Below are 25,993 nucleotides of genomic sequence, written 5' to 3' on the forward strand. Positions count from 1 at the left end.
AGGCATATAGGGTTAGAGAAGTTGATAAGATACAGAGAATACAAGAATACTACTATATTTAGTGGTCATGTTGGCTAGAACCGTGATCAACTCAAATGTGTGTACTAATGTGTACCCTTGCATTTGACCACTTGACTATGATCTCCCTGATACAGGCTGGATTACCTCTGTCCCTAGTGTATCTCAGACATACATGTGTCTGTCACTGAATTTAAAGCAAATGCGATTAGTCACCAGTGGGGTGACATGATACCATTCTTGTCTCCAAGCAGATCGGTCCCTCAACCACTTCAGATGCTGACTACAGTGGAATGGTGTCAGAGGTAGATGAAGCAAAAGATAGTGAGAATGCAACTCCACTTCTCAGGATAATTTGCTGATCATGTGCAGACAGGAATCATGTTACAACGTTGGAAATCTGTCACGATCTATCAGCTTTCTCTGCTAGTCAACAGATCCATCAAACCTCCTGTTCTGACATTCTTCTGATGCCATGTTGACCATCCAGCTTCTGACACCTCACTGATTGACCCTTTCAAAGTCTGTCAGCTATACATAACATTGTCTTTTGCCTGGTAAAAGCACTGCACACTCTTAGATTCTCATTTGCTCAACATTTTGTTTGCCTTTTAATATTTACCCATTTTTATACCACTTTTATATTCCTTCGTCAGGGGAGTAATGACATCTTATTGGATGTTCTACTGAGACAATCAGTTTGATATGCTAATTGTTTTTATCCATTTTTTTTTTTTTTTTAATCTCCCATGATGTTTCATTTTAGATTTTATTTTTTTAAAAAATTGCTAAGAACTTGATGACCACCCTGTACATCTTTTGTCTATAATGTGTGTGTTTGTTGTTTGTGTTTCATATATATATAATGAGTATACTTTTTTTGTTTATTTTTATAGTTATTGGCCAGAGGTCAGTCTTACTTAATCGTGCTAGAGTTAGAAATGCCGGAATCAGAAGTCAATAGGCAGCTAGGTATGTGCAACTTTTTTTTTTTTTTTCCCCCTCCAATTTGGCACATTCAATAACGTTTGACAAAAATCTGCTAACTTCATGATGTTCTTAGCTCACTAGACATCACACGAGATCATATTATCAGGAGAGACTGTTTTTACAGTGATGGGATTTATTTCACTGAGTGTCGAGAGCATTAGCAAAGATATTTGCTAATGCTCTTGAGAGTGTTAGGTGAATTGGAAAACTGTTAGCCTTGGAGGGTGGTGGAGCATACACAGACTAATAGATTAACAGCAGCCACAGGTAGAAGCGAAAGTGTAAGTACAAGTGTAAGTAAAATGAAATAATGATAACGTATAAATCCAGTAAAATATCTTTAATTATAAATACTTTGTAGCTTTCGAGACAATCGTGTCTCTTTTTCAACAGAATTTGAACTTAAAGAATACAGTTATGTGTGCAGTGAGGCTTGTGAAGGCATGTTATTCAATCATTAAACTGGCATTCATTGTTGCTGTAGGGACATGCGCAGTTCTTCTCCAGCACTTGTTGAGGTATAAAACGGTTGTCTCCAAGATGGGGTGCAGTCTCATGCCCTTGCAGCGGTTCATGGCTCTTGAATTGCTCAATGTATTGAGTGACTCTAACCATAGGCGGTGGTGGAAGTGCCTGGAATTGTCTATTATTTCATAGTCTCGCTTGGGATTGAGGTCGAGTGGCACTGTGAATGCGGAGTTGAACGGACTCATCTGTGAGAAGCTCCACTTGATGTAAACGGCGGATAGCAACCGACGGCGGCAGAGATGATTTCTTGGATTTTCCGGCTTCAAAAACCATAAAACTTGGATTCTGCATGCTGTGTACAGATGAAAACAACTATTATTATTGAAGCAAGCTTGTTAGTTATAGTTGTTTTTAGCTATTGTTGGCTTTTTGAATGTGTTTACACACAGTATGATTGTTACAGCGTTAGCAATCCTACTATTGCCGATTTCGATAATGCAACGCCTCAAAATTCCAAAAATTGAGATAAATTTGTCAATCAAATTAGCTGGATACATGTTATTTGTGAGGGGAAATGTAAATTTCACTTAGATTTAACATATTCTTACGTATAAGAGTACCTTTCTGTGTGTGACTGTTTTCCCGCCAAAACTGGAAAACGTTGCATCTTGGGTTTTAATAGGCCTATGATGATAAAATATACCTTAAATTACTCCCCTGGATATAAGAAACGTTATAATAACAGCAGACTGACTGGCAAAGATCAGAGGCTGATTTAACGGTGGGCGCACCGGGCGTGTGCCCTGGGCCCCGACTTCTGATGGGTCCCTCAAAACCTCAACTTTACACTTTTTTATAATGACACCAAGTTTGGTTTCATATGTGCAATTTTAATTACTATATAATATCGGTGTGTAGATACACCATAGACAACTCTTAAAAAACTACAAAGTAGTTGTTGTGGGCATCATTTGCTCTTTCTCATATTGTGCTCTGCCTTCACGACGAGTTGCCATGATATTGCACTACCTCAAATAAGTAACGCTTCACTAATAGAGAAGACTATTGTTACTTATTCTCAGCGAGTACCACCACCCAGACATGTTTCAAGACTATTGGCCTATCATCAGTGGGTGGGCAGGTACCCTAGTATTGCAGACATGACGGCCCAGTTGTGAAGATAATCACACAATATGAGAGATGCCAAAAGGTGTATAAGATATTAAACTCTTAATGTATTATGCCTTGTGCATTTAATTATTTTAAATATTGTCTTATACACCTTTTGGCATCTCTCATATTGTGTGCATTTAATTATTTTAAATTTTAATTACATACAAGTTTACAATCGCCGGTAAAACCTGATAGTATGTTTATATTCGCTTATTTTCATTATTACACTGCATACTATACACATATTACGCTCCATAGGCCCTGCGCGGCTACGCTACCGCTCATTGGAGCAATAGAATCGTATTTGCTACTTTGTACTTACAAAGATTCTCCTGCAGTGCAGTGCAGACTTACGATATATGCAAATACGCGTATATTGTTGAAATTATTATTAAGATAAAATTAATTCCTATTGTTACATCAGCGCCTGGATTTTCGTAGTTTATGAACAATTTTTGAATTTTAATTAATCATTAATTTATTGCACTATAACAAAAAATCTCTTCTCTAGTATTCTAATCATTCAGACTATTAAATTTTATATTTTTCTTTTCATTGATAGGCTATCAATGGTAGCTAGAAAAATGAAACGACATCTATCAGGGGCTGAAAAAAAAAAGACGCGAATATAATATAATACATATATTATATTCAAATTTTATTGGAAATAAAACATTAATAGTACATAATATTTTTTATTTATTTAAAAAAATGGTTAACATGTATTTTTATTTTCCATGTCTCTCTCTTTTTTTTTAAGAGGCCCAATATTTTCTTCTGTGCCCGGGGCCTCAACTGACCTTAATCCGCTTCTGGCAAAGACCAAAACTCACAGGAAAAAACTGAAAAATCAAAAAATATCGATCGTGATCCTAACTTGAAGGACCTGCCTGATTGTGGGATAGAGGCACTAAACAATGAAGAAATCACAAACGAAAACTTAGAATCATGCCACCTTAGTGTAAAACAGGCTAGAAAAGGCAAAAACCAGGTAGAAAATACAGATCAAAAGGAGAATGGTAATTTAGAACCATAGGTAACAAAAACAGAGGAGGAGAGGAAATTTCAGCTTATAAATCAAATAGAGGATCCCATAAGACAAATTAAAGAAATGAAACTGTTCCTAGAAGAGTTTCTTTATAAACAGACAAATAGGATTACATCTGTAACAAGATTGCAGATAGTGAACTGCTGGTCTGTTTTGGAACATAGAGTGGTTGAACTTAATACATAAAGCAAAGTATTGAAAGCAAAAGTAGAAACGGTGACTGAAGAGAAGAATAATTATAAAGAAATAAATACTTTGACTTACGCCCAAGTAGCAAGGGCCACCAAAGCAGATTCATCACAAACTAAACAAACATTATCATTATAAAGGCTAAGCCTGACTCTACATACAAATCCAGTGAGGCAGTCAGAGATACTGTCATGACAAAATTAAAACCCCATTTGAAAGAAATAAAAGTGAATAACATGAGAAAAATAAAAGATAATGGAGTTTTAATTGAAGTAACAAATAAGGAGGATGTTAAAAAGATAGAAACCAACCCAGAGGTAGTAAAACTGGGACTGCAAACAGAAAAGCCAAGGGGCAGAAACCCCAACATTATTATATTTGACATCTCTAAGACAACTGTGGAAAGAGATCTTATGTTGGATTTCTACAACAAAAACTTTATCAATATAATGGAACTGGATGAGCTTGCCAAAGAATTTCTTCTAAAAAGAGGGACAAAAAACAAAAGAACTGGGCAATTCAACATCATTGTGGAAGTGTCACCCAGAATTTGGAAAAACCTACAAGGACAGCAAAGAGTCTATGCTGGCTGGACCAACCATAAATTCAGGGAATTCTTTCCTGTACAGCAGTGCTTTAACTGTCATAAATATGGCCATACTGCCAGAGACTGCAGTCAGAATTCCCCTGTCTGTGGCCACTGTGCAGTCACTGGCCACGATTACAAGAACTGCCAAAATAAAAATCAGCAGCCAAAATGTGCTACCTGCAAAGCAGCACAGCTGACTGACTGACTATGCACATAGTATCAAGGATGATAAATGCCCCTGTTATAAAAAACGGTAAAATTTATACAATCTAGGACCAACTATGGGTCAGACTGAAAACATAAATGTGACTAGGGTTCTAAATCTTGTCCAATTGAATGCTCACAGAGCAAGAGCCATTGTAGATCAGATCAAACTCAAATTGGAAGAAAATAATATAGATATCTTGGTACTCCAAGAGCTCTACACACATATGGGTAGGGTTCAAGGATACCCAAGAGGCTATAAAATAATAGAATACACCTCAGGTGTCCCTTCTACAGCAATAGTAGTTAAAAAAAAAATACTGACCTTACAGTCCCAAAGGTGGGTCACCTCTGCTCCCCAGTGGGAGTGTGCCCATATCACCAGTGCTGTAGGACAGTTTTACAGTATTTCACTATATTCCAGACCAGGGGAAGATATAAACACAACCATTGGATACCTACAAGTAGTCACAAACTTGCTACCTACTGCAAATATCATAGTGTGTGCTGATGTCAACTGCTGGTCAGCCTTATGGCATAGCCATACGGAAGACAGAGCAGGCACACACACAATGGCCAGATACTTTCAGACTCTATAGCCACCTCACCCTTTCAAGTGCTAAACCAACCAAATAACCTCCCAACTTTTAGCAGTACCATGTGGGAGAGTGACATTGATGTTACTCTTGCCACCAATTCAATAGCTTATAAAATCACAGACTGGTGTGTCCAGCCAGCCTGGACCACATCAGATTATAGAGCCATTTCCTTCAAACTAAATAGGCAATTACAAACCCAACACTCCCTGTTGGATATCAAAAGGTATAACCTTAAAAAGGCAAACTGGCAAATTTTTGCAGAACATACAGCAGCTGAGCTGCAAAAACAGGAAAATGAGTGGTCTAGATCAGGCAACTGTAGCCCGGACGAGCAAACACTGAATACGACAAACATTTTAACAAAAATGGAAACCCTGTCTATCCCACGGAAAAAACCGAGGAAGCAGACAGTTCCCTGGTGGTGCCCCGAACTGACTATACTCAGAAGTAGGTACACCAGGCGAGGAGACATTTTCAAAGAGCCAGAACATCTTGGTCACAAAATGAGGTGGATGCACTGAGAGATTCTTATAGAACTCTCAGGAATCAGTATACAGCCCTCATAAGAGACAAGAAAAGGGAATACTGGAGGCACTTGGTGGGAATTACTGCTAACAGTAACCCCTGGGGAGTTGTCTACAGAATAGTGACCAACAAGCTGCCAAGAGGAGATGTCTTAAAAACTACTGTCAAACCAAATGGAACCCCAACCCTGTGTTGGGTGGATTCTGTAAATAACATCCTAGACAGTATCATTCAGACAAACTGGGAATCATTCCCCCACCCAGCTAAACATTATAAAAGAAAACACTGAATATGACAATGGCAATATTGAATGTCTGTTCACCATACAAGACTAAGAAATAGCTGTTGTTTTTTGGTTTTTAGGAGCATTAGCAACTAAGGCCATATTGCTCCGGGATATGCGATGGTCATTCCCTGACCTTTCCGCATTCTCCGTATTTGGTGGTGACGGGCTCGAACCCCGGTCTAATCAAGAAGCGTGTGCTACGCACTGCTGCTCCTTTCCACCTGGCTACGGAGGCGCCTCTTAGAAATAGCACTATCTAAAACCAAAAACAATAAATGCCCAGGTTTTGATCTCTTAGAGGTTGAGATTATCAAAAAATTAGCAGAAATAGCGCCAGATAAATTAATAGCACTATATAATAACTGTATGACAGAAGGTATATTCCCAAAAATATGGAAACAAGCTGTGCTAAGATTAATTCTCAAAAACCCTGAAAAACTCCCTACTGATCCCAAATCATATAGACCGGGGTGGGCAACAGCCGGCCCGCGACGATGTTGAATCCGGCCCCCTCGGTAAACGCATAAATATAGAAAATCCATACCTGACTACACTCGCCGTAAACGTTAGGCTTAATTCGGTTCAATCGGGAATCGCGTCCAGTACAACAGTAACCAAGTGATTCTACGCAGCGTCAAAGAGTTATTTCCTAATTATTATTGTAGCATCGATTGAACGAAGTTCCTTTGGGTTTGACTTCTTATTGAAAAAAATAATATTGGTGCGAGATATTTTATGTTTTATGCCTTTTCTAATTATTACAATTTTTAATTTAATATAATTTATAGCCCATAAAATGAGCCAATTAAAAAAAAAAAAGAAAAATTGATGCCGAATGCTGCATTTTCAATGATAATTGGACATTCAGATGTTTTTTTAAAAAATACATTAATAATTTGGTAATTCAAGTAATATAACATTTTTTAGGTTCTGATTTTTTTTATTAAATTGTTCAATCTATTCCGGCCCGCATCATGATGCGAAAATTTCATTCGGCCCGCATCATGATATGAAAATTTCATTCGGCCCGCTGACGAAAAAAGTTGCCCACCCCTGATATAGACCATAGGTTCCCAAACTTATTTGTCCTACCGCTCCCTTTTTCAGAAAAAAAAATTACTCAGCGCCCCCCTGGAAATCTACCTTCTTTAAGTGAACAAACAGAAAGATATAGTTAAAAATTTGCGTTTTTTATGTATCTATATATCTACCTACGTCTTTTATTATTATTATTAATATCCATATAGTGCAAGGAAGCCTGAGGCTTATGCTGCACCAGCCAAAAAAAAAAAAAAAAATCTCTGAATTACCCTGAGAGAGAGAGAGAGATTTAAAACATAGTAAATAAAGATGTTGAAAATAAGACACCTTGAAGCTTGAAATTATAAAATTATTTATTAAAATCAACCATAGTAACAATCCTTGGCCCTTTCTTTTGGAACATTGTTCTGGACGAATTTCATGTCTTGGATCTGGGCCCCGTTGAAAGCCCGGCCTTTGCAGATGACATGATTTTCCTTATAAAAGGTAACTCATGAGTGATTGTAGAGCAAAGAGCAAACGCCACCCTCTTGCAGCTGCAGGAGTGGGCACAAATGCACATGCTCAAAATATTGCCTGAAAAAACCAAATAAATACTTCTAAAAGGCAATTTGGACATAAGCAGATGTCCACAAATCAAAATTAACACAACCACTATAAAAATGGTAACAGAACTAAAATATCTTGGAGTGGTCTTTGATTCAAAACTAATTTTTTACCCCCATTTGATCTGCTTGGCGAAGAAAGTGAGAAATTATGTAGGTATGATTGCCAGGATCAGTCGAGCAGACTGGGGGCTCAAAAGAAAGACCCTGGCGGTCATATACCGTCAAAGTTCCTACCTGTTATCACCTATGGAGCTGGTGCGTGGTTCATCCGCTCGGCCATAGTAAGAAATAGGAATAAATTAGAATCAATACAAAGGACAATATTACTCACTATTACCTGAGCATGTCGCACAGTAAGCACACCTGCACTACCGTTGCTGGCCGGAACTCTCCCACTTTACCTGGAAGTAGCCAAAAGAGGCTTATATTATAGATTTAAAAAGGGCATACCCTCAGAATTTCTGGGGATAGCCCTTGACACAGCCAACACCTTCGATGATGAAAGAAAAAGAATAGCCACAAAGCTCCATGAGCTATGGCAAACAAAGTGGGAGAAGGAAACCAGAGGTCTGGTTACCAAACGGTTTCTGCCATGGGTGTCAATGGTTAGCGCAGAGCCACCTAAGTGGTATGCCCCTGGACTTTTTACAACATTTATATTGATAGGTCACGGCTCCCTAAAGGCGAAACTAACCTCATTTAATTAGGCCCTCATTAGGCCTGACCGATGACCCAAACTGCACCTGTGGCGAAAGTGAAGACTGGGCACCACATTCTATGTGAATGTATAATATGTGACATCCCCAGAACAGAGTTAATAGCATAGATTAGTCCCCTTCCCAGTGGAGAAGAACATCTGTTCATCATAGAAGATGCAAAATTATAAAGCTTTTACATCTTTTACACAGAAAGTATTCGAAATGCAATCCAAAGAATGGCAATTTAGCCCCCCAGCAATTAGACAATAATCAATAGTAAAATTGCCCAAGTTTCCCACCACGCCCAGACAATGACTTAAAAACTGTTAGGACAGCAGTATTCTGCACCCTGACAGAAACCTGATACCAGGACTACCCTGCCATGTGTAGGAACCTAGGGCCCCATACCAAATAAGTAACCATGTAGGGGAGGGAGATGTACAGGCAGCCAGGGAAGCAGATTAACTGAAAAATATCAGTAAGCTAGTAGCAAGGGGATCCAGTGTAGAATGAATGAAAATGAAAGATAGAATGAATAGGCTGGGCACTGAGTGAACTTGGAATTATGGTAAAAGGGAATAAATGTCAGTTTTGGTGAAAGAAAGTGTGAAAGCATGAGGGAAAGAGAGTGAATGGGAATGAGTGGAAGAGCAAGTGTAATTGGCCGAAAGAATACAAAGTTACATTCCAGATATTGACTTACATTACTTTACATATACTGTACTAACAAACATTTACTAACCACATAAACACTATCACTGCATTCTCCCCTGGCCTGCAAAAAAAAAAAAAAAAAACTTGTGGCTAGGCATGCACCACAACTGAAGAATAACAGTAAATTGAGGTTCCCAGAAAGTGCAGTGCAAAAAGTAAGAGTCGAATAAATGAGATGAGATCTAGAAGAATGAATAAAAGTGTAAGCATGTGAGAAAAAAATAAAACACAAACCATAAATGCTACAGTTAAGTGCACACTAACTCATTTTAATTAGTATTTAAATTTACACTACACATCATTGCATCCCCTCCTGGTGTGTGAGAAAAAGATGAATGAGTTGAGGGGAAAAAAAAAAAGAATGCAAGTAGAGTGAGAATGCAGATTATGAATGAAATAAATGTCTCTCTCTCACCCCCTCGCCTGGTGGGTTCCCCACTGCCAACTAACATATCCCATCCCCGGAGCAGGATGGCCAGCTTGACCTTCATACCGGATTTGACACTGCTTGGACATGACACCGACGAAGACATTCTGCAGTTTTGCTGCCAACACGCCATTGGCGATCTGAACTGGGTACTCTAACCTGGTTCCCTTTAAAACCCCAGGCAGGGGAGGGAGGAGACGGATCTCTGTCTCCTCTCCTCCCTGCCCCCCCCATACTTCGCCTGGTGGGGCTCGTCTCCACTGACCTCTTTGGGGATGCCTACTCTATCATCCCTATTCTTCTATCTATTTCTCCCCCAGTCTTCAGTCTCTCCCCCTCTCACTAAATCGACCGAGTACACCCTTAACAATGCCGCCAAATTCTAATCAACGTCTAAATCTCTAAGACAACAAACACTATTAGCTTTTATCTAGTGTATAGCCTCATGTCTAAATTTAATAACATCAAAATTTTGCCCAACCTTATTAGGCCTTTAACACATCTCTTTAGCGTTCAACCCCAACCAGCGATTTCCTAACAGCAATCCCATTAAGCACTAATGTCAAATGCATAAATTTTTTTTTTTTTTTTTTTTAAGGTCCTAGCCACCGAAATCCCAGGAAACTAGGTGGCAGGACAGAGCAATTTGTTGTGATACTGGATACACTCGGCTAGCCTCCACGTGGCAGGGTATGGGCAACGCCAGGCCCCACTAGGGGCCTGGTGGCCAATAAGCCAGTCAAACAATGGGCACAACATATCGCACTGCACAGACAGAGCCCACACACTTTCAAGTCTCTGGCTTGACAGTGTACTGTCCTCAATACAGCAAAACACATGCGGAGCGGGAGAAATCCCAGGTGCCGTTTGACACGAACATACCTTATACCTACTTTGGGATTGAGGTCATGGTGGGTAGCCCAGAAGTGCTCTGCGATTACGGACTTGTCGGTCTCAGCAAGGTGGATTGCTCTGTCGTGTTCTGCAAGGCGGTCTTGAAGACGTCTCGAAGTCTCTCCCACGTAGCAGCTGTCACAGTCTCTACAGGTTATGCGGTATATTACAGTGCTGCGTAAGAGAGGGGTGACAAGGGTCTTTACACTGGAGACTAGAGAATGTAGGCTTCTACAGGCAACTGTACACATTTTATGCGGTATTCCCTGAGGATTTTTTGAGATCCAGCCTGGATAGTAGGGAACGTAGGCGGTGAGTATATTGTCCTGGGTTGGTGGGGTCGGGTGGACTGTGTGAGCTCTTGTGCTTGCAATAGGCACTTGTCTAGTACGTGTGTTGGGTAGCCACAATTGATTAAGTCTGTCCTCACACTAGAAATCTCGCTGCGCCTAGCTGCATCTGTGCTGGAATGGCTCCAAGTTCTGGAGAATAGAGTGTGGGCAGTGCTGTTGAGATGACTGGGGGCATGGCTGGATCTGTAGTTTGTGAATTGCCCGCACCACGTTGGCTTACGGTATACTGAGGTTTCCAGCTGTGGGCACACACGTGGTTTGCACCTTTACCTATTACATCCTATCTCCTATGGTTAGAGTCACTCAATATATTGAGCAATTCAAGAGCCATGAACCGCTGCAAGGGCATGAGACTGTACCCCATCTTGGAGACAACCGTTTTATACCTCAAAGCGCTGGAGAAGAACTGTGCATGTCCCTGCAGCAACAGTGAACGCCAGTTTAATGATTGAATAACGTGCCTTCACACGCATAACTGTATCTGTTAAGTTCAAATTCTGTTGAAAAAGAGACACGATTGTCTCGAAAGCTACAAAGTATTTATAATTAAAGATATTTTACTGGATTTATACGTTATCATTATTTCCTTTCAGAAGTGAAAGTGATTCTTACACTGCTTATATTAGACATAATTAAGGCTTATATTAGCAACCTGAAAAGTGAGGTACCAGAGATTACAAAACCTGCTTAGGATTATCATGGGGCAAGCGAAAACATGGGTTGTGTTAGGGTTACTAAGAGCAAAAATAATTGTATGTATACTTGATTGAACACTAGTGCTAAGAGTATATTAACCAATTTGATGAATTTGAAGTGCTGGTTAAATCAACAAATGCAGAAATGGTAGGGATATCAGAAAGATGGTGCTACTCAGACATAAGCAATGCAGAATTTTAATATGGTGAGCACAATATGTATAGGCAGGACAGAAGGGTAGGAGTAATGTTAGTGGTTTAGTGGCTTAACACATTTACTCATTGAATGCAAAATTGCATTAAAACAAACTGCAATTTTTGTGCCTTAATGCACATATGCATCCATTCAATGGCAGTTGATAAATGAGTGTTGTAAAAGGAAAAGCACATGAAATGAACAGCTGAGTGAAATCAGCACACTGTTTGAACCATGGGCTATTGCATTGTGGCTGGGATTTTGCTTAGCATCAATTGCACTGTCTAGGGAGCACTACAAAAGCTGTATATTTGGTTCACAGTTTGATATGTTCTTTGCTTATGTTAAAGTTATTTTATATAGTCTAGTATATTTTCTTTTTTATGTTGAAGTTTATTTCACTGAGTGTTGTATTTTCGAGAAGAAGAAAAGTTATAATATTTTGAAGATTGTGCTCACTGAATTTTAATTCCTTAGTTTGCAAAAAAAAAAAACAAAACCTCATCTTTAGTGTGTGCCTAGTGCTAAAATTGTATAAAAAGGGTTTTCCTATAAAATTTTACCCTAGAGGGTTGTAATGGATCCACATCCTGGGACATCACGACTGAAAAGGAACAGGAATGGATGGTATGTTGAAGTTGACAACATTGAATCAGCTCTTTATAATATATCATCTGATACGGAAATACACTTCTATTCAAATGATGTGGATTCTGAATCTTGTTGAAATGTATCTGTTGACATTAGAACATTACAAACAACAGATTCTGGCATTACTTGAAGTGATGATTATTCACAGATTAAATCCATTTACTGTTAAGTAGTAGTAGTAGTAATAATGGAGGCATGTGATGCAAGAAAGCAAGCATATCAGCTTATGTAGCAAAAAAAAAAAAAAAACAAGTTTACACAGCCATTCCCTCCTAAAAGTTTGTTCAGTTCCTCCTTGAATTTATTTAAGCTATCAACTTCCACAATGACAGATGGAAGTTTGTTCCAGCAGTTAACCACCCACTGGCTAAAGCCAAATTTCCGCACATCTATTCTACAACTGTCTTTCCTCAATTTGAATTTATGCCCCCTCAGGTTCGTAATCTGAGCAAGCGGAAGAATCCCATCAGAATTCAGCATGCTCAACCCATTCAAAGCCTTATACACCTCAATCAGATCATCTTGCAGTTGCCTAGTCTCCGGCCACTACAATTTGCAGAACTTAAAACTTTCTTTTTAATGACTATTATGACCGAATAACCTGTAATGACTGAAAAGGAACAGCAATGGATGGTGTCCTGTTCCTTTTCAGACAAATAGAGTAGGCCAGTAAATCAAGGTTGTCTTTTAATGGGGAATTTTAACACTCCAGATATTGATTGGAAATTGTGGTTTGATTACTCACAGAGTATTAGAAATTTCCTGGATTTGTTGATGACTGTGTTTTTCTACACCATGTAAAGAGAAAATGAGAGAAAGCAGTACTCTTTATATGATTATCAGATTATCATCATTCATTAAGAATATCCAGATAAAAGAACTACTAGGTAACAGTGATGATAATATATTGATGGGGGATGCACTTAAAGATATAACTACTGTCAAGGGTAAGTAAGGGATTTCGCTTTTATAAAAGTGACTACAATGGTTTTAGTTTAATTTCTTTCAGCAGGACTAACTGATGATGTTTCTGACTGCCAATTCTAAATGAGAGACATTCAAGGAAGTAATCACAGAATCCAGTAGGCTTTTTATACCAATTAAGAGATAGTTTCAGGATTAGACCTAATTGGATGTTAGGTGAACTGATGAAACTAGTGGCAGCGAAGAAAAATGTTTAGTATGGTTATAAATTGGCATGTGACATGGAATCCTAGAGTAAGCACTGACTAGTTTCCAATTAAGTCACTAAGGTGGTTGGTTAGTCATGCCAGGTCAGATTATAACAAGGCTAAGAATGTAAAGAAAAGTAGCAATATCATTTGATTATGTATTAATTTTCATTGAAATGTCTGTAACGATAAGTACGTATATCATTCCTGACTATATGCTTAGTAAATGTGTACCCAAACTTTTTAGTTACCGAGGATTCCAGAAGCCAAAAGGTCCATTTGTTGCATTTGACAGAGAATTGTACAATTATCTGAACATCTGTGCACTTGCCTCTTGCTGCTGCTTTCATCACTTCAAAGTTAACTAAATGGCTGTTGCTATAATTAAGTGTGATACCCTTGCATTTGGTCACTGATTTCCCTCCTCAGGTTGCCCAAACACTATGATACTATGGCCCCACTACATATGAATGGCATTACTATTGATCTATTCAGTTTACCAGCAAACTAAATAAATATTTTGCCTCTATATTCACACATGAGGTTTTTAGGGATCAGAATACTAAAAGTAACCAAGTTGTTAATGGGAGCTAAATGATTTTGCTATAACTGAGAAAATAATGGATGAGAAATTGAAGCTAAAAGTAAATAAGGTAACTGGGGCTGATGGGCTCTGTCCAGTTATATTAAAAGAAGCAGCAAAAGAGGTAAGTAAACTGTTTGCCATAATTATGAGAGCATCCTTGGATTCAGGGGAGGTTCCTTCAGATAGGAGGTATGCAAACAAAGGGGGATCAAAGGATAATGTGAGCTGTATAGATCTGTAAGCTTGACTTCTGTTCCAAGGTGAATAATGGAGTCAATGGTTAAAGAAGTATGAGGTGTGGCTATTAAATAACGAGACTGCTGGCAGCCAGTACATACCAAGCACCACCTGTGAAACAAAGGCACAGAAGTTGACCTTGAAAAAGGGCCGGATTTGTGCATAAGCTAGATAAGCTTCAGCTTAGGGCCTCACATTACAAGGGGCCTCAGCGTCAAGCACAGTATAAAAAAAAATAATAAAAAAAGAAATAATTTGTGAATAATGAACATCACTATACAAAAATATGAAAATTATTGTTGTTATTATGACTTTTTTTGCTTTTCTGCTTTTACTTTTCGTAAAAAAACAATTTATTGCAAAATACTTTTGGTTGTGGTTGTTTTTACAATGCATGCCTTTATTTTTTTTAAACAAAAATTAAAAACGAATGAAATTGTCTTTTGTTTCATTATATTACATTGTTCAACAAAAAAATTCTTTGAATTTGTTTCCTTTTTTAAAACAGGCAAACTTTACTAATTTTGGGTTGAGAAAAACGAATATGACTTCAGAAATTTTTTATTAGCTCTAGTTTTTGAGATACAGTACTTTCGCTATTGTCTAAGAATATAGTAATTTCAGTAGTAGTTGGAGTGAAAAGTAATATTAAAACAATCTCATATTTACATTTTCTTGATACAACATAAATCACAGTTGTATTTAATTAAAATGTGAAAAAACAAGAACACAAGAAAACTGCACAGGAACCGAAAGTACTTTCTCAAAATGTGGCTTATTCATGATAGCACCTTCTTTTCACTTGTTGCTTGTACAGAAGGCCCCTGTTATAACGCAGTTTGCTTTACGCTGATTTGCTATAACGCTGTTCTTATATTATAACCGGTATCTGACTATAACTCTGTCACAGATCACTATAACACTCTTTTACAGATTGCATTTTTGGCATATTTAACGAAATCGTTTCATTTGATGGAGTCGATAGCTTGAAAATGAATAGCAAAACAGCATTAAAACGTTTCCCATGCCGACAATGTCTTATATTATAACCCGTATCTGACTATAACTCTGTCACAGATCACTATAACACTCTTTTACAGATTGCATTTTTGGCATATTTAACGAAATCGTTTCATTTGATGGAGTCGATAGCTTGAAAATGAATAGCAAAATAGCATTAAAACGTTTCCCATGCCCACTTGAGAAACTTTCCCATGCTCAGTGAAATGTTCTCGCACGCTAATTTAATGCAGTACAGTGACTTGTTATGTAGTTCCGAGATCAACATTTTAAAAAATTATCTAGTATATTTCTTGTAATATTTGTGTTATATGCATTTATCCAAAGACTAATCATCACTCAGTACAGTATTAGACATCGTGCGTAACGGACAGTTTACTCGAACATTGTATCATAATTAATGCAACCAACGCAGTTACATTTTCGAAGAGTTAATAATGGCCGATAAGAATGAAAAAGCAACAACATCTGGATGCAGTACGAAGACTATAAATGTAAGTAAAAGACTGAATTTGAAAATTAAATTAGATGTTTTGAAGCGAATCGATTCCGGTCAACGACAGGCGGATGTATGCCATAATTTAGGACTTGCAAGTTTAACTGTAAGAACAATTATAAAAAAATAAAGAATTAATTTTAGCAATGGGAAAGATAGCTGTTCCACTGCAAGCAACTAGGGCTAGGCTGACTATTAGGATTGAAATGGAAAGACTTTATAACTAATTTTATTGAAGATAATATCCAATGCAGAATTCAGTTAAGTTAATATTATAAAAGAGAGAGAGATTAGCCAATATGATGATCTGAAGAAAACTCACCTAAAAAAAAAAAATGTGGAACCATTTAAAACTGGTAAGGGCTGGTTGAACAGATTTAAAATCTAGGGAGAAGCTGCAAGTGCAGATCAAGGAATGGAAACTTTCAAAAAAGAACTGGTTAAAATTATTGAAGAGGGGTATTATGTGTTATACTTCTCAACAAGTTTATAACATAGATGAAGCAGGACTTTTGTGGAAACGAATGTCTAAAAGAAGTTTCATATTGGAAGAAGAAAAAACAACATGCCAAGTTTCAAAGCAGCGAAGGATCGGGTGACTTTAGTTTAACGCTGCTGGGGATTTAAAATTAATACCCCTTTTAGTTTATTTAGAAGAGGGCCAACCCAAAATCGACACATTTTTCATGATTAAATTCGTCAATTAAATTAAATCAATTAAAATCAATTTAGGTCAATTAAATTCATGATTTTAATTGGAATTTTAAGTTTAATTTTGATACGTAAGTAGTTACCACAATTATATATGTATGTAATGCAGAATATTTTATATGTACAAATATTTGAATATTGAATATTTTGACCGACATCTGTGCATCTTTTCATTACCATTTATTATTGATTAGGAAATATCCTATGGCACCGACTGCAACTTACAAATACATACGTTACTTTAGGGGAATGTGGCGCTTGCTTAGCATGGATTCACTTAGCGCTCTGTTTTTCTGGAACGAATTATCAGTGTTAAGCGGGGGTCACCTGTATTCCAATTCTGGGGCATCTCTTGTTACTGTCCAACAGTAGTCAGCAAACATAAAAGCATTCCACCTACCCTGATATCTTCTTTCCATTGCTGAAATGTTTTGGTGGAATTGCTCACCGTGCTCATCACTCACTGCACCACAGTTGTCAGGGAAGAGGTACAGATGAGAGTTGAGAAAGTGGATTTTCAGTGACATGTTGCAGCCTAATTGATGATACTTTCTAGAAGGTTGTTCACAGTCTCAACATAGTTTTCAGCTCTTCGGTTTCCCAGGAAGTCGTGCACAACACTACACTTTTAAAGGCTTCCCAAGCTGCGTTCTCATTACCCTGGAGGACTTGCTCAAAGTTTTCATCCTTTAAAAGTTCACGAATTTGCAAACCAAGAAAGATTTCTTTCTTAACCTTATCATCACTCAATAGTTGAAATTGTCCTCTCAGGTATTTGAAAGCTTCTCCATCCTGGTTCATCCCCTTAATGAAGTTCTTCACGAGTCCCAGTTTAATGTGTAAAGGGGGCAGAAGAATTTTGCTTCGGTCAACCAGAGGATTGTGCTGGACATCCCACTCGCACGGGAAAAAGCAGTACTTCATGTATCCTAACTGCATGCCCAGCAATATTGAAATCACTTTCAGGCCTCCACAGATCTGCCATTGGTGGTCTTTGTACTTCATTGCTTCCAGAATTAATTTCATATTCTCATATGTCTCCTTCATGTGGACAGCATGGCCTAGAGGAATTGAAGGAAGAGTGTTGCCATTTTTGGAGCAAAACAGCTTTTAAACTTAGCTTTGATGAATCTATGAATAGCCTCCAGTCCTGTGGGTTGTTCAAAGTTGTCATCAAGCCATTGACATCATAGCAGGCAACAAGGTTGTTTTCACTTTTAAAATATGGAGTCAAAGCATTCTGCCTGCTCCTGTACATGGACACCTTGACATTTGGTTGCAGAAGGTTCCACTGTTGGAGCCTTGATCCCAGAAGCTTTGCTTTATCTTTCGATAGATCACTTAGTTAGTTAGTCTTGAATTAGATCACTCAGTTCACTTGACTGATTCTGTCTCACTCTGCGACTCGGGTTTTGGCACAAAATCAGGATCCTGTGATGTTGAAGGCCTAGGTTTACCATCATTCTTCACACTGTCCCCATCTTCATCAGACTCCAAAGTGTACTCTTCTGGAGGGTGAGGTACAGGCAGACCATCCCCATGTGCCACTGGTCAGATAGCTGACGGGATGTTGGGATATTCTGCAGTCCACTTCCTTTTTTTTTTTGATATGCCATGCTGAAGAGAAGGCACCATGCAGAAATAACAGATTTACATGTGATTTGAAGGCTTCCTCCAAATCATTGGGATGGCAAAGTGCATTGAATATCCTTTGTTATTCAATCATCCACGGTGATTTACAGCACATGTGTTGCAGCAAATATGAGGTGCCCAGGGTTTGTCTTCATCCCCTATCTTACAGTCAAAATAATGGTAGTAGGCTGTCTTCGCAAGTTCGAGTAATTTGGCATTTCTGAGTGGAAAATGTCACATCACCACACACATAACAAAAATTGTCAACAATGTTAACACATTTACATGGCATTCTGGCTTTTTATGTAATTTTTGTTCATAAACCTTAAAAAAAGAGAAAGAAATGAACATCACTCATAATATCACTTGGAAGGTAAATGATACACAGAAATACAAAAAAAAAATGGTGTATCAGTTCCTGTTTCAGTGTTGCTATTCTCAAGGCTCCAAAATTCCCTAGTATTCACCAGTATTCCCCTAAATCATGAGGGGCTATATCGTGGAACCGAGAGCTGACTAAGAGTTTTAAATGTTATATTTGTTTTTCTCATGCTGAAATTAAGAATTGACTATTTTCAAGCCACAAACATTTTTGTGTTGACCAGTAAATTAAAAATAAATTCAAAATGAAGCTTTAGCCATTGAATGTGTCTTGATAAAACACAGCATATGAAGTTCTGAATGCTAAATTACTGGCAAGCCTTTCGCCAATGTAGTGCTTAACATGTTAAATTTCCAACATGTGATACAGTAATGCATCCTAGGAGTTGATATCACTATAAAGTCTGTTGAAAGTCTTATGTCGAGGCTCTTTTTTTTTTTAATACACAATTCCAGTTTTGTATAGACAACAACTTAAGTTATCCATGATACAACATGGCACATCAAAATGTTAATCCCCCAAAAAGCATAGTTTACGACAACGTTGATATAAATATGTTATAAGTCACAATAGAATCAATTATTATTGTTCCAACAATGCAATAGATTGCCTCGTGCATATATTAACATTTTATGAACTCTAAATATCACTACAAAAGCAAAGCAAAGCCAAAAAAAAAACAAAAAAAAAAACAATTAGTATTAAACCAAATAACAATGCATACCTTCAATGTGATACTTGTGCCTGCTTTGCTGAACACAGATGGCTGATGCGTGTCAGAGTTGTTGACAAATAAAAGACGAGTGATGTTTTGCTAATCCTTACTTTTAAGGAACAGCACGTACTAGGGCTCACAATACCAGACAAAATCTTAATACCGGTATTTCGGTATTTTTAATTTATGAAACTGGGATACTGGTATTAATACCGGCATTCCAAAAAAAAACATTTTTCGAAATAAATTTTGATGACAATTAGGTGCAATAAAGTAAAGAAAAAACAATTACTTGAATTCATGTTTTAAATGAAACTTTTATTACAATAATAAATATTCTAGCGAAAGTTATTAAACATACTGAAAAAAAAAAAAAAAAAAAAAAGCATCCACACTACCTGTCCGAGCCCTTAAGAAACTCAACAGTGTTATCGTTTAAACTGGATCTAATTTTGGTACTTATTTAATTAGTGGCATAAAACGTCCTTTTGGATTCTGTGCTGGTTGGTGCTTTGAACTGAGATAGTCTTAGACGAGTTGCAGTTTAACCTCCCCCTTGCCTTATTTCCTTATCTTCAAAAAATCTTATTTCCTTTTTATCAAAAATAAAAAAATATTTCCTTTTTGACTTTTTAAGGCACTACATTCATATTAACGGAAGAAAGGGACTAACAGTTAAGCTTGGTGAGGAAACCAAATCTAAGTTGTTGGGGGAGGGGTTATTTATTTATTAATTTTTATTTCCCCTGTACCTTAGTATTGCCGTCAATGACCATTGCTATGATTTTCGTATACAGCAGCTCTCCAGAAGCCCTAAGCCCCATAAGCTACCTGATTGTATTAAAAAATGAGAATGTCCAGGAGCTGAGGAATATTCCCCCTCTCATCACACAAGAGTATATATATCATATATATATTATATGTGAGCTGTCAGTTTCTCAAGAGCAATGACACAAATATAAAACAAAAGTCATTTACATCTAATTTATTCATTTTTCTCATTTAATCTGTTAATACATGCTGTCATTTCCATAAAATTTCTCTCAATTAACAATCTCAACTCTCTCTCTCTACAGCTTCAAAAACACTAAACTAATTCAATCTTAATTACCAATATCAATTCTCTTCACAACAGCAATCCATAAGTCGCTAACTTAATGCTAACAGTTCCATGTAATCTCTCTTAATTTAGCAATATCAATTTTCTTTACAACTTCAACCAATAAACCAACTCAATACTAAACGTTTCCTTATTTCTCGTGTTTCTTCAACTTCAACCTTACTCTAAAATAATCTCCCACTTTATCTAAGTACCATTTCCAAAACAATACAGTTTCAGAGGACTTGCCTTCCTTCTCTTTCACAGTGGGATTCCTTTGTGCGGGTTCCTTCCACGGAGTGCGGTGATGTGTCTCTCTTCTTAGTTGAACTCTGCATCTCTGCTGCACCAAATACGGAGGATGCAGAAAGGTCAGGGAATGGCCACCGCATATCCCCGGAGCAATATGGCCTTAGTTGCTAATGCTCCTAAAAAAAAAAACAAAATCTGCATCTTTGCTGTATAGCTCTTCCAGTACTGTAACCCCAGGGGCTCACATCTGGTAAGTATGGGCTTGGCACACCCAGGGTCCTGAGCTTGGATATCTTGATGATTCCCTTCCCTTCCCTTCCCTTCCCTTCCCTTCCCTCCCCTCTCTCTCTCTCTCTCTCTCTCTCTCTCTCTCTCTCTCAGGGTAATTCAGAATTTTTTTTTTTTTTTTTTTTTTTTTGTCTGGTGCAGCATAAGCCTCAGGCTTCCTTGCACCATATAGCTAATAATACAATACAATACAATTTATTTTTCATAAATAATAATAATAATAATAATTTCAGGATTTTGAGAACAGTTCACTGTTAATACTGAAGGAAATTACCACAGCAGTAGTAGAAGCCAGGGCACCATCTGACTGGCTTGTTATTCAGCTTCCAGATTAACTTCTAGCACAGGAACATGCCCGGCAGAACCCTTCACTATATAGTTGGACACTCCCAGAACTGAACCCAGAACTACCACTGGAAGTCTGCAACCTTTCCGAACAACAACCACAAATTCCTCTTTCGGTGCGAGCACCTTATTTATTTCCTTCTCATTTATTTATTTATTGAATTGATTGCAAGTTACAATTGCCCCTTGTATTACTTTTTTATATGCAAGCTTATGTGCAAACCCCAGAAGGGTTTCCACGCATTTACATATCTCCCCCCCCCCATCTAATTTAAACCTGACCCAATCATGGTGTTATTCTATTAAACTCACTCTTCTTCCTTTGGTGGGAAAAACAGAATATTTTTCTCACACAAAGAAAAGCTTTCATCTTTTACCTCAAGATCACCTGTTCACAACACCTTTGAACTGCTCCATACTGACACATCGCATCCTCAAGTAGCAGTGTAATAGAGGGGTTAAACTATTGTTCAGAAGCTTTTAATTTTAACCCTTCCACACCTGCCATACCATTGTTCACCATATTCCTTAATTTCACTACCGGGCCTACTACCGCTAATGGGAATATTTCTGTATTGATGTTTTTGTTATTCCTTAAAGTGCTTTACTTCCACACACACTATACTTACAAAGAGAAATATATTTGTAAGATTTTGTCTTACACTTTCATGACGTTTTCAGATTTCCGCTGCATTTGTATTGTGTATAACAATCCCTCCTTTGCAAATTCAGCAGTATTAATGATTTATTGTTGTCGATTTTATAACGTTTATGTGAATAAATCATGGATAATTATTTTTAAAATTAGTACCGAAAAACCAGTATTTTTGTATCAATACCGGGATTTGAATACCGAAAAAAAAATGACTGGGATCCCGGTATTTGTGATCTCGGAATCTTGGTATTGTAAGCCCTAGCACGTACCTATCTAACTTTAACAAGCGCCATTTTATTTCAGTTAGTGCAGCAACAAAACGAGAAATATTGGAAGGGCAAACACACAAATAAATTTAGAAAGCAAGTATTCATGTGAAAAATAATTTACTGCCCCACATTTACAGACACAATACACACATGGGTATATGTAAGAAATTACCAGGTGATCCTAATATAATAGTTTTTGTCCCACCCATTGTGTTTCAGTAAAAATGATGTATTGTGAAATATAACGAGTAGCATTACAAACATATAAAAACTATAATTGGGAGTAAATAATGTACATTTAATATCTTACAACAGGTAAAAGTTCTCATTTGTCAATTTCTAATCATAATACGTATAGTATTATTTATAGGTATACAGTTTCAGCAAAGTTTGTGGCACACCGGTTACGGGAACACTGGTTTAAGGGAAGGAGGGGATCCTTTTAGAGGGGAAAATTTTAGCTTCATATATTTAGATTTCAGTAAAGCTTTTGATGCTGTTCCACATAAGACTGCTGTACAGATTGGAGTAGTGTGGCATTAGGGGCAGGTTACTGCTATGAATAAAGAATGGTTGAGTGACAGAAGACAGAGGGTGGTTATAAATGGGCACCGTTCTTCTTGGACTAATATTACTGGTGGGGTCCCACAAAGTTCACTGCTCGGCCCTTACTGTGTACAGTATTAATGAAGGCATGTCAAGCTTATGGTCTAAGTTTGCATGTGATACAAAGGTTGGTAGGGTTGTTAATGACAGGGATCAAGGTATACTGCTGCAGCAAGACATAGATGAATTAGGCAGATAGGCTGAGAAGTGGCAATTGAGGTTTAACATTGGTAAATGGAAGGTATTGCATATGGGCATCAGTAATCCCAAAATAACATACCAATTAGGTGGTGAAGAATGAAAGACCTGTGGGTAATTGTACATTCTGACAAAGCCTCCGAGCAATGTAGACAGGCTGTCAGAACAGCTCATAGGGTTCTGTCAATCATATATAGGAACCTTGCCAACTGGGACAGAGAGATGATTATCCTATTGTATTAAGGCAATAGTTTGGCCAGTTTTGATTACTGCATACAGATCTGGATGTTTGTTTCATTTTAAGAAAAATGTGTGGAATGGGTGTAGAGAAGAACAACCACATTAATCAGGAAATTAATGGGTACCCATACCACAAAACACTCGACAAAAGCAGAATCCCTTTGCCCTTGAGAGTACTTACCTTTAAGTAGCTCCCACATCAGTATATGCCGGCTGGGCTAGCCAGGTGGGTAAAGCGTCTGCCTGGCAACCCAAAGGTCGCGGGTTCAAATCCCACCTCGGGCTTGGATCCGACACGAACATACCTTGGGCTTGGATCAAAGTACTTCAAAAACCTTGGGAGGTGCATTATGGCCACAGAAGCCGATGCGCCAATAACTAACAAAGAAAAAAAAATCAGTATATTATGATCACTGCCACCTAGTGGCTCCTTTACTTGGATATTCTGAATGCATGAAGAGTCACTGCTGATAATCAGATAAAGAGTTGTTTTCTCTCATTTTTATCTTTAACGTGGCATATAAAAACAGTCATCTAATAAATCCAGAAAAGTCTTGCTACTATGTGAGTAACCAACTTGCAAGTTCTGATCAATATCTGGAAAGTTAAAATCCCCTTATTATGAGACATCCTGATTTACTGATTACATCCTGTATTGTGATCTATAATCAATTTGTTCTCCCCCCCCCCCAAATAGTGCCTTTTCAGGAGAGGACAAATATGGATGATTTTTTTTTCTACTTTTATATGGCCATCACTCAAACAAAATATATTCATGTTATTACCTGCTTTGGTGCCATCTCTGCCAGTGCTTGTTTAATATATCTGTGATGTACTAATTTCTAATAAAACTTCAAGATTTTCCTCTCTGTCTCTAAATTTTAATAGGTCAGAATCCTGTAAAGTATGCCAAAAATATTTTTTAATATCACCTTTTATTTGTAAATGTACAACCCGACTCTGTGGATTCATGTTTGATGTCTGGATGGTATTTTATCCACAAATCCTAGATGGTATTTTATCCACAAATAACATGAATATATTTTGTGGATTCACAAAATATATTCATGTTATTACCTGCTTTGGTGCTATCTCTGCCAGTGCTTATTTAATATATCTGTGATGTACTAATTTCTAATAAAACTTTTCAAGATTTTCCTCTCTGTCTGTCTAAATTTTTATAGGTCAGAATCCTGTAAAGTATGCCAAAAATATTTTTTAATATCACCTTTTATTTGTAAATGTACAACCCGACTCTGTGGATTTGTTTGATGTCTGGATGGTATTTTATCCACAAATCCTATTGAAGTTAATGTTATTTTTTAGGGAATTAAATATATTTCAACAATGGACTAATAGGATCATCCAGGAGTGTATAAATATGAAGTTCGTTTAGAAATACAGGGTTGTTAAAATTAAAGTATCCCTGTGTAGAGGGCTCTGGAGCGAGTTCTAAGTCTCATACTGAAGAGAAATTTGAACAACAGGTACAATAAAGAATGCACTCGCCATTTATTGAAAAAAAAAAAAATTAGTTACAAAATTTTTGACTGTATGGCACGCAACTATCTTAGTTACGATTATGCAAATAACTTATGTTATTTGTATGATTGTAAGTTATTGCCACAGCACCACTACTCAGCTCTACTGTACTGTATAAAAGCAAAGCAGTCTCTTCAAAATCATACAGTAGATGTTTGCCTGCACTACAGCAGCAATGCCGGAAAAGGCACTATTAGTGAAGTGTACTGTCAGAACAGCAACAATGCAGCTGTGACTATCAGAGAATTCTAGTATCAGAAGCACATAAGGCGTGGACCTATGACTGTTTGTGCTGTCTGAAAAATGATTGTGAAATTTGAAGCAACAGGACATCTTGGTGTTCAACCAGGTTGAACACCAAGGTCGAAAACAAGTGGACTCCTCTCATGCTGAAGATGTGGCTATGGCTATCTTGGATTTAACAAGTCAATCTCCATGTGGTAGCACAAGCGGGGGAGTCTGCTGACGAGGCTACTAGAGACGGTCGTGTTCCAAGCCGCTAAGTGGATTTTTCTTATTTATTGATTTGAAATTATTGTTTTTCTAAAACTTTTGATTTAAATTTAGTAGTATAACATTATTTTGTGATTTTCTGATTAACTTGGTGTAATTATTCTTTACTCGGCCTTGTAATTGCATAAAAGTATCGGTAAAGGTTTCCACGTGTTTCAACTCCGGTACCGTTCATAATTTTCCCGCCATTGTGATACGATAGTTGTATGCCGTACTAGATAGCGTTAGTTGAACTTCGTTAGCAGTTAAATTGTACGTTTAAATAAATACATATAACGACTTAGATTACAAACGTAATATAATTAATTATATTCAACATAATTAATAACATAACATAATTAATAAATTAATAGAATCATGACTCAGACCAGAGCAGCAAAGCAAAAGGCTCAAGCTAATGGAAGCGCTGTGGCTCAGAGCAGAACTGAGGGGGGCAGTTGTCCTCTGACTCACAGCCTTATAAAATGCACTGTTTGCTTGATGTTTGCAGAGCAATCGGGTACGGGACATGATACTGCCAAGGGGGATGTCTTTGTGTGTGCGCGATGCAAGGAGTGTATCGATATCAGGCAACAACTCGGCGTTCTTGTGGGCCTATATGAGAGCTTGAAGGACAGGGTGGATGCCCTCGAAGAAACTAAATTGAGGGGCCCATCAAGCTCTCAGCTG

The 25,993-nt window shown here is 37.6% G+C and overlaps 1 protein-coding gene across 2 annotated transcripts in view; it reads left to right on the forward strand.

Moving 5' to 3' along the window:
* Seipin (lipid droplet biogenesis associated protein seipin) overlaps positions 1–25,993 on the forward strand; it is a 250,872-nt gene that overhangs the window by 36,996 nt on the left and 187,883 nt on the right. For both annotated transcript variants that reach the window (XM_090375568.1, XM_090375569.1), the window contains exon 3: positions 915–990. In XM_090375568.1, the coding sequence (XP_090231694.1) occupies positions 915–990 (76 nt within the window). The remainder of the gene's footprint in view (positions 1–914; positions 991–25,993) is intronic.

Source organism: Mastigoproctus giganteus, chromosome 6 (genome assembly GCF_048544385.1).
Source record: "Mastigoproctus giganteus isolate SK-2022 chromosome 6, ASM4854438v1, whole genome shotgun sequence".
In the NCBI taxonomy this organism is placed as follows: domain Eukaryota; kingdom Metazoa; phylum Arthropoda; class Arachnida; order Uropygi; family Thelyphonidae; genus Mastigoproctus; species Mastigoproctus giganteus.